Genomic DNA, 10,496 nt, shown 5'->3' with positions numbered 1-10,496 from the left:
TTTAGCCAATTTGTTCCTCTCCAAATGCTATTTAGCCAATTTGTTCCTCTCCAAATGCCATTCTCAGTCAAGCACTAGGAAAGCAAAAAATGCCAAACCCTGTGGATCTGATGGAAATATTAGACACAGATCTGTGTGTCTCTTGTATCCTGATGGCATCCCAGCCCAAATCAATCTCGCTATCTCTTCCGCTTGCTCCTCATACACACTGAACAGGACTAAATGGAATTCTGCATGAAAGAGCCCTCTGGGAAAAGGAGTAACTGTCCAAAACATTCTGAGACAACAGCCTAGGCAAAAAAAAGCATGTGACAGCTCTGAGGAGAATGCTGCAGTAGGCTGTGTTCAGTAAACCCTGCAAGACAGGATAGCAGTATGGAGTCTCTTGATAAATTAAAAACAAAAAAACACTTTTCCTCAACACAATAGTTTGTAACATACTCACTCCAATTTTTCTGTCTTCAAATTGAGAAGTGATTTGGGTTATTGTTTCACAAACTATTCAAGATTTCATGGGAAAAAATAGGCGGGTCCTCTAAATTTTTGTTCTGCTGTGTCATACAGAAAGCTGTTGGGCATGTGTGGCTAATTGAAAGCAGGTATCGTCTGTTCTCCATCTGTACCAGCATTCTCAAAATAAGCCCTAGATGAGGGTGATGCTTAATACTACTTGCCATTCCTGCGGGAATAGGTCTCATTTCCTGAAATTGAGCATTGTATGTTCTGGGTAGAAATCTCTAACTTAATTGGATCTGTCAATATAATAACATGGCAAATACCTATTCTAAAAGTGAACGTTAACATAGATGAGGGGAGCAATAAACATGTAGATGGACTTCTCCCAACCACCGCAAAAAATCCTTTGCCTCTGGCAAGGGTTTGAGGCTGTCAGCAGTGAATTTATATGCTGCTGGGAAAGGAGGTTAGGCTGACCAGCCCCACAAACTGAAGTGCTTTCTTATCCTACAAAACTGGTATCTCAGTGACAATGACCATGAAGGTTTACACATCCAAGTTCTCGAGCAGATTCCCTCTAGAACAGGTGGAGAGTTAATTCTCAATGGTCCATTCAACCTTAGCTGGGATTGCTAATAAGGGGACTGAATAGTGCCATTTTTGTGGGTTCTATTGGATGGGAGTGCACATTAGATAAAAAGAGAAGCTGGACTGAGACAAACTCCACATAAGCCACATGGAAAACCATTAGTGAGTGTTAGTCACTACCGACCCGGGCTAGGTTTGGATCAGTGACTTAGAGGTGATAGTCTCTCTGCCATCCAGTCCTCTAGCAGCACATTCTCTTATAATTAACTCGTGCTTTAGGTTGAATGCTCCTTTATTCTGTTACATAAGAACAGACAGCCATACTGACAAGATTGGTTACTGAAAAAATGACACCTAATAACTTTTTCATAGTGACCCTGGTGCTATCCTTCAGGGATGAATAGCTGCAATAATTCACAGTTGTTGGAGAGGTGGGTGCAAATCCCCAATATCCAGTGGTAAATCACCTCACTGAGAACTCAAGACGTGGAGTATTGCATTGCAGTTGTACAGTTTTGTTTAGCTGTATTTATATCTTTCCACTGTGGAAAGTAGTTCAACATACAATGAGGGGTTGCAGTCTCTCTCCTTCCTGGCTCGTGTGCCAATCAGCATTCTTTTCACATTTCCTTTCCATTTGAGGCCAGGCCCTTTGTGTTCTGCCAGCTACCAAAGGAAGAAGGTACAGCTTGGCAAGAATCTGGCTGCTCGTGTTGCAACATAAGTAGTGTCCATACAGACCGGCTTTCCTGAAAACAGTGCATTCAGCACTGCTGTCTATAAGGCAAGACCTGCTCATCCTGAACCTGAGCTAAAATAGAGAAACTTCATGTATTTCAGACCACAGCAGGATCCTGAGTGTTTGGAAGAAATTTAAAATGAGAGGGAAATATATGCAGAAAGGCAAGAATCCAAGATTGTTTTCCTGCTTCTTTTTGATACAATAGGTTTTGGTATATTGGTAGGAGAAGGAAGACTATCTGACAAGTAAACAGTGCTGTACGTGTCAACACTGCAGTGTAATAGGGTCTGTGGCATGGGAATGAGACATACCTTGTACTTGCAGTGGCCCACTATGAGTCCTGACCATTTCATGTTGTTCTCCTGCTATCACTCGGCCACTAGATTATCCCCGCGGCTGTTTGCAGCCTGCAGCATAGTCCACATGTCTGGTTTTCTGATGCATCTTGCTTTACATTGTCATTTTATTTCTTTTAGGGAAGAGATTCAGGATTTTCTGAATTGTATTGATGCCAGTCTTGAGGAGCTCCAGGCAATGCTGTCTGGGAAGAAATTTAACTTTGGCTCTGAATCCTTTAGTGATGTGAGTGTCTCCTTATTTGCACACTTTGATTTCTCAGATGTAATAATTGATGCATTTACATTATTTCTCCTCGTGTTGGCTTTATTCCATAGGAGTGTGTAGAGAAGAAGATCCTCATAAATGCAGATGTCAGTGAATGAAATAGTACAAAGTTATAAATAGTCACTGTAGGGACTCCTGTCAGACCATCTTATGGTTTGTTACCCTCATGTATGCTTTCCTGTGTTACATGGAACAAGAAATATAACATGCTCTACCTGTCAGCATCACAGATTGATAACCAAGCACGTTCTCCCTTCGTGCCATGCCTTAGTTGCCTGTGTACCCACTAGATATTTGTGTTTGCTGCCTAACTCTTGAGGAATTCAGGATGATGCAGCATTAAATATTTTTTTGGTTGGTGTTCACTGCCTTTAGAGTCCTTATATGAAGGGTTTATAAGGTTAGATGTATAATGTTAAACTGTGGTGGGGCTTTCCATTGCATCATTATTACGATCTGTTTCTTGTATCTATTGACTGGAAAGTCCTGAGGGACTACAGTGAACATAAGATGCAAGAAACTATAACAGCCTGATTTTTAGTACATTGTAATCAGTGAGAACTATGGATGCTCAGCTCCTCTGGGGAAAAAAGACCACAAGTATTTTGGGCCTTGTTGCTCTTAATCTCAGCCAAATCAGTTTATAAGGTGTGTCTTATCTAGCAACAGTGCAGTTCTGAGGCATAGGAGATCAGAATTCTTTTCAGTTCTTATTGTCATGCTCTGTGATACTGGACAAGACACTTTACCTATGTGCCTCCGTTTCTGTTCCTGTAAAATATGGAGAATACTAATCTATCTCATCTTCTGAAGCTTGTGAAGTGCTCTTAGATTCTCAAATGGAAGGCCCTACATATTGTTGAATGTAAAACATCCTCTATTAAAGGTGGTGTCCTTCCATTGCAGAGGGGAGGAATGGACTCCACAATCTGCCTGGCCTCCTTTTCCCTCCTTCCTTTGTGAACCTGCATATACTATGTGTGTCACTGTGATTTTCCATAAAATATATATTACATAGTATGTTCTTTCCCTTTACCTTTAGACTTTCAATCCTGAGCTCCCAGCCCTGGACACGAACTTGACAGATGCTTCATCCAATGTGGAAAATGTAAGTGTTGGGGAATTTTTCTGATGGAAAGAATTGACAAGGTATTGAAGGAGCTGAATTTTGTTTGACCCTCGTCAACAAGTTGTCTATGTGACAAGTGAAATTGATTGGAGATACAACATGAAAACTGCCATTCTAGTATGTTTCACTGTCCAAAGTGAGTGAAGAGCAGAAATGGGGATAAGCTTGAACTTTAGATTTGTTTGAATTATCTCAGGTGTTACTATGTGCAGCAAGTAAGAGAAAGTTGTCTTGAGTGTCCCCTTAAAGTTTGTAATATTCCTACCTATTTTGGAAAATGTTTATTTCACCAATTCTCATTTTGCCTTTGGTATCGTATTCTTTGATTTGTCAATAGAGGTGGGGAATAATGGGGAGGGAGAAACCTAGTCAGAAATACTTTCAGTTTATATATTCATGAATTATTCACTCAACTCTGTAAACGGGGCATTGATGAATACACCTCTACCCCGATATAACGCGACACGATATAACACGAATTCAGATATACTGCGGAAAAACAGTGCTCTGGGGTGGGGGTGAGGGGGCTGTGCACTCCAGCGAATCAAAGTAAGTTTGATATAACGCGGTTTCACCTATAACGTGGTAAGATTTTTTTGGCTCCCGAGGACAGCGTTCTATCGGGGTAGAGGTGTATTTGTCATCTTTAAGAATTGACACCAGTTCTTCATCTTGATGTAAAAACTTGAATAAAATACACTTATCCCAAACACACCTCCATAGCAGCTTCCTAAAGGGAGACATCAGAATTCATAGCTGTTATTTAATCCAGTTTGTAAATTCCTATCTTGAAACAGAAAACTTGTGCAAATATGGCTTCTGATTTTACAGATCTTGAAACAATGTACCTTAGTTAAATAAGCTTCTCAGTCAGCCTGCTTTGGATCACGTTAATCAGAATAAAATGCTGGCAGCTTTCATCAGGTGTGATTTTAATTTGTAAGCATTACTTGAAACAGCTTTTCATGCTGTGCCCTGCTGGAATAAAAGAGCTAGCAGAGCTTTTGGTTTTAGGGTGAGATCAATATTTACTGGGAAACATCTGCCAAAAACCAACTGCAGCAAACCTGTACAGGAAATGTTAGTTACCTGAATTACAAGAAGCATATCTGAAAGCTCCTATTTGCTGCACTGCCAGCTTTCACCCTCGTGAGCAGCAACAGTCCTTAAGATCAGGGCTGTGCAGATTAATAATAGAAATAGGGGAGGGTGAGAGAGTGCATGCATGCCATTTTGGCCTTTTTTGGTGGAGGTTTTGGTTAATGACTACCCCCACCCTCAGTCTCTGTTACTTAACAGAAAGCTGGAAGTCCTAGTAATATTTCTGATTCTAAAAATTCTCTATTGCTAAATGTGCTGCCTTTATTTGTGTTCACTTGCCTAGATTGAGGACTTGACGGACAGCGTTGAAGAGCTAGGAACAAGTGAGCAGGAAACAGGAAACAAAGGTGGGCAGCAGGGAAAACTGGGAATTGTGACCACCCTAAAAATACATCACTGGGGTTTGAATGTAGCTTTCCCAGCCTGTGTTGGTATGACCTCACTTCCATAGTTGAGAGCCCAGTCCAATTCCTGTTTAAGACCCTGACTTTCCATTGGCTTTAATGGGAGCAGAGTCAAGCCCTTAAGGATTTAATATAGCACCAGCAGCATAGCTGTTGGATTTAATATTTCATGTGTTAATGTCACCAAGGAGACTTCGCATTTTTTAATAATTCTATTTGGGGTGGTGGGAGCAAGTGCAATTCAGAGAGCTTCAAAGTGGGGTCCACAGCTGCACCCCCTTTACTGTGGCAGCGTGGCCCACATAGACTGCAGCCCCCAGAATGTAATGCTCTGTCCGATTTATTCATGGAGCGTGGTAAGTATACATACAGCTTCATGTGATGTATGAGGTCCCAGCTCCGATGAGTTTGCACTCTACTTCAGACTTGAATATGAAATGCAAGGGAGCCTCAAACACAAGATGGTTGAGGCGACAGCAAGGGAAGGCTTCATGAAACGAGGCAAGCTGGGGAGTGGCAGATGGGTGAGATTGGAGCAGTTGTAAAGACAAGGCAGCGTGTATGGCTCTAGAAGCAGAGTAAGAGGAAGTACAGGAAAGATTCAGTAATGCCTTCAGGGCACTGTGTGATAAGGAAAGGCTGAACACTTCAATCCGAAGTGTAAAGACAGGAAGCCACTGAAGGGATTTGAGGGAGAGGGAATTATGTTTGGAGTGACAAGAGGGGAACGTTTAGCAGCAGCAGAGTGAGGAGAGGGAAGTTGTTGAGAGGCTGGTGCATGCCATTTGTATAGCATTACAGTGGTCAGGGCAGGCCATTTTGGACAAAGTTAATTGCATGCATTTGTGATGTGATTTGTAGCATCCACAAATTGTCTCTCCAGCCTAAAGATGAAGGCAACCAAGTCTGCTCCATTTCACACAAGCTTTAAGTGCAGTCCTCAGGATCCTCTTGTTTCTGGCCAAAGGTGGTTTGCCCCTGTGATATCTGAAGTGAAGGAATTTTTGAAGCAATTCCCCCCGCCGCCCCATTTCCCTTTTTGAATAAGACCTCCTTGCTCTTGCACCTGTCATGAATCTGAGTTTAAATGTTTGTTTCCTTACAGACATGCAGCTGATACAGTACAGGGGCAACCCTCTGCTTTCGTTATTCGAAGAACTGCCTTCTGTTGAAGGTGCAGGGAAGATGGAGGATCCTAAAGATCTTCTCCTGTCCTCACTGGAGGAGAAACCCGCTATCTCTCTTCCCTCAAGTAGCGAAGCAGCTTCACCACTGGCAGCTCCAGCAAACCAGGTTGAATCCCTCGATACCTTGGAACTGTATGATCAGCCTCTGCTTTCAGAAGACGGAAATGGAGAGTATAAATTATTTCCCCTCCTGCTTCTCAGTCCTGTTGCTAACTTTATAGAAGAGGCCTCTGAGATAGAAACTGCTTGAGAACTTGCACAAAATCTTTGTACTGTCAGCTTCCCGGTGTAAAATATAGAGATGGTACAAGGTTCAGTGAGAAGCTTCTCTTCCCTTCCCCTCACCTCCCCCCCGAGCCTAATATGCAAAGATAATGGAAGGTCTCTTAAAAATGCAAAAGCAGTTCATGCGAGAAGCTGAAAGCAATGTCAAAACAAGAACTGCACAGCACTGAAGGCATTTGGAAGAGGAGCAAATGTCACCAATATATTGCACTGTAATATGTAAAAAATTTTATATTGTTGCAAAAGGAAATCTGTATCCTATTGTAAAGTTGGGCTGTATATTTTTTTAGCTGTCCTGTCACATCCTATTGAATATTGCAACATGGGACTTACCTGTTCTGAGAGTCTCTTTCATTAGGTAGCTTGTCTCTTGTTAGAACTAGATTTTTTTAACATTTGAAAAGATGGAATATATTTTATTTGTCTGCTGTTAAGATTGTTTGCATCTGCCTATGTCACTTTTTTCTAATCTTAGATTTGCCCCTAGGTATTAATATAGGCAACATTATTTTCTTATGGAAAACAGTGTTTTTAACATGGAGTATTACTTTTTAATAAGCTAGCAACCATCCCTTGACCAGAGTTCTTAAGTGTTCTGTTAGTTAACTGATTTCTTGTGCACAATGCATGGCAGCTCCTCTGGCGTAACTTGGACATAGCATACGCATGGATCACTTGTCCTCAGTAGTTGGGGATCTGAGAAGTCCAGAAGGTAACAGAAGTCCAGAAACTGACCTTGCCTGGGCAAAGAGCACAGTTTGACATTTTCCTGCACCTGTTGTTACAAAACTTGAGCTCTGCCTTGGCTCACTTGGGGCAAAACTGAAAGAGCCACATGGTGATTTTTCATTAACTTAAAACAATTCCTGTACACTGCTCTCTTCCACCCATGACATCTCCCTGTTCGTGCAGCTGCACTCATACACTGGACCTGATTCTGCCCTCACCTATATCTGAGGCTTGGTGTACTGGGAAATTTGCACATCTCTGGCAGAATTTTGTCCTTAGCCGATGTCCTCTATTCCCAAATCTCTTCCTAAGGGTTCTAATTACAAGACTATATTTTTCTCCTGTAAAAATAACATATTCAGCACCTTTAAACCTGTTCCCATGTTGGATATTAAAAAACAAGGGTGGTGTCAAAAATATTTTTCCCCTGAGCACTGAAACAACCCTCCTGTACTCTCCTGCTGGCCACTGCCTGTGATCAGCTGTGATGTAGAAAGCCACATTTAGCCGCTGGTATAACCTAATGCTTCTCCATTGATATCCAACTTCTAACCTGCTTGTGCTCAGGCTGGATGTGGCTCATAGTCTTTAAATGGACAATATCCTGAACCAGCAAAACAGCTGGGAGCTAGCTGGAGACAACTAATTCGATAATATGATGCAATTCCATTGGAAAGAATGGCAATTACTGTGAAATAACTTTACTTTGTGTTAAGTTTGTAATTAACTTGCATTCCCAATGCTCTAAAATATTCTAAATCATAAAAGTGCCTGCTCAAGAACCCGAGCTGTTTGAATGATAGGCCTAAACACAACTGTTCCACATTTATTTGGACAGTGACTAATGACGCCAGATACATTATTTTCAGATAGAGTTAATTTGCAGCTCCAGCCTGTCGGAACCTGGTTTGTAGCTCCTTCTGTTCTCAGAGTCTTGAGTTAAATGAGGAAGCGGCTGTTTCTAAAGTTGTGTAACTTACAAAAGGACTGGCCTAAACCAACATTTTGAACTGTCCTCTACCTAGGTGATGTTTTATGTTCGTATCTCTTTAACTGCTGGTTGTTAAGTGTGCAGGATCCCAAGCTCTTGTTAGAAAGAGCTGAATGGGCCAAAACCTTTCTTGGGTTTGAAAAAGCTTGCTTGGTTGGTTTTTGGTTTTTGTTTTCACAGATTTTTGCAATCCTTACCTTTGGCCAAAAATAGCAAAATAGTACAGACCCAGACCGTTCTAGTGCAATTTCAAACCCCACTGTTCAGGAAATGTGGATGTTCTTGTATCATTTTGATTTGAACATCTGTACTTCCTGCTACTGATCTCTCTTGAGATCACCCATCGTGAATGTACATTGCATTAGCAGCGCCAAGCATTTATTCAATCTGAGGGTTTAGATCAAGTTCATTTCTTGTTTATTTTTTTCTCCACATTTTTTTTCCTTGAGACTGTGCTTAGAAAGCTTGAGCCAAAAAACCTAGGTTTAAAAATGGAAACAGAAAACGTGGATAGCTTTTTTTTTTGTTGTTGTTGGTGATGAGGTCTTGGAAATGTGTGAACTTGTGCAAGCTTCCTGGCACCAGCATATGCCGGATGTGAGAAGGGTGGGTAGCAAGGGAGGACTATGAGTTGAAGTAATTAAATTCTGGGATTGTAAAATCAGTACAAAGTTTGTCATGCCTTTTGTTACTCTGCATGTAAAAGTATGTTCTTGGGGGGGAGGGGAGAAGAACTGCAATAGAGTTGGTCTGGTGTGGGAGCAGACTGGGATTAGAGCTTGTGTGTTGAGATGTTTTGCACGTGATAAGGGAAAATGGATCTTATTATGGAAATTGCAGAAATGAAGTGAGTCCTATCAACTTCCAGCAGATGCAGGACATTAGCTTTCTGATTTTAAGTAATGAGGGTTAATGTTGAATATTTGTTTCTGTACATGGTGGTGTAAGGGACAAAATAGCACATTGTAATGATATTGCAAAGCAACTATACTGGAGGGTTGTCCAGAGGGCAGTCTGAGCAATGCATTGTCAAGTGATAATTCTGAAGTGTTGAAAGCTTGCAGGGGGCTGTTGCATCCTGTATTTGCAGTTCCACTCAAGGTCTCAGTTTCTGGAGTCCCTTTGGGGTAAGATCCTGATCTTTTATTTAACCCACTTCCCTTCTCCTATCTCCCCCCCCCCCCAAAAAAAAGAGTATGTTAAGAAGGAAGCCTGTCCATTTGACCTCTGAAAGAGCTCCATCACAGAAAGATCAATGGCCTCCACTACAGGAATGCGAAGGGGCCACAAAGACATGGAGATGAAGTATGTGGGACAAATGACGATGGGAAGTGAGCTCAACGGTACAATGAAAGAGAAGGAGAGGGGGACAGTGAGCAGATGATTGCACACCTTTTTAGAGCATTTGTGTGGGAAGGAGCTAGCCTGTTTAAGGACTGTTTAAGTGGAGCAAAGGATCAGGTCCAAGAGGTTCTTATAGCTGGACTGTTTGGTAAGAGGGACCATAATATAATCGAATTTAACATCCCTGTGGTGGGGAAAACTCCACAGTGGCTCAACACTAGCATTTAATTTCAGAAAAGGGAACTCTTTAAAGACACCATAATAGAGGCTCAACTTATATGTATACTCCAAATTAAAAAAACAGAACTGAAAAAGAGCCACTGTGGCTAAACAACAAAGTAAAAAAAGCAGCGAGACACAAAATGACAACTTCCACTTTTTAAAGGATCAATCCTAGTGAGGAGAATGGAAACGAGCATAAACTCTGGCAAATGAAGTGTAAAAATATAATTAGGAGAGCCAAAAAAGAATTTTCAGAACTGCTAGCTCGAGTCAAAAAGGAATAGCAAATTCCTTTTTATTTAAAGGTGCACTCAAGGATGATAAGGCCATTGCGGAGAAACTAAATGAATTCTTTGCATTGCTTTTCATGGTTGAGGATGTGAGGGAGATTCCCAAACCTGAGCCATTCTTTTTAGGTGACAAATCTGAGGAACTATCCCAGATTGAGGTATCATTAGAGGAGGTTTTGGAACAAATTGATAAACTAAACAGTAATAAGTCTCCAGGACCTGATGGTATTCACCAAAGAGTTCTGAAGGAACTCAAATGTAAAATTGCAGAACTACTAACTGTAGTCTGCAAAAACAATAAGGAGTCCTTGTGGCACCTTAGAGACTAACAAATTTAGTTGGACATAAGCTTTCATGGGCTATAACCCACTTCATCAGATGCATGGAGTGGAAAATACAGTAGC

The 10,496-nt window shown here is 41.4% G+C and overlaps 1 protein-coding gene across 1 annotated transcript in view; it reads left to right on the top strand.

Moving 5' to 3' along the window:
* Nucleotides 1-8,849, top strand: part of LOC112104783 (heat shock factor protein 3-like) — a 26,784-nt gene extending 17,935 nt beyond the window's left edge. The window contains exons 10-13 of the mRNA XM_024197319.2: nt 2,263-2,368; nt 3,453-3,518; nt 4,924-4,987; nt 6,150-8,849. Coding sequence (XP_024053087.2) covers nt 2,263-2,368; nt 3,453-3,518; nt 4,924-4,987; nt 6,150-6,481 — 568 coding nt within the window. The 3' untranslated portion in view covers nt 6,482-8,849. The remainder of the gene's footprint in view (nt 1-2,262; nt 2,369-3,452; nt 3,519-4,923; nt 4,988-6,149) is intronic.
* Nucleotides 8,850-10,496: the final 1,647 nt, after the last annotated feature.

The sequence above is a fragment of the Terrapene carolina genome, unplaced genomic scaffold (genome assembly GCF_002925995.2).
Source record: "Terrapene carolina triunguis isolate 2854851 unplaced genomic scaffold, T_m_triunguis-2.0 Scaffold131, whole genome shotgun sequence".
NCBI lineage: Eukaryota > Metazoa > Chordata > Testudines > Emydidae > Terrapene > Terrapene triunguis.
The sequence above is the reverse complement of the archived record's forward strand: the minus strand, read 5'-3'. Positions and strand labels throughout refer to the sequence as shown.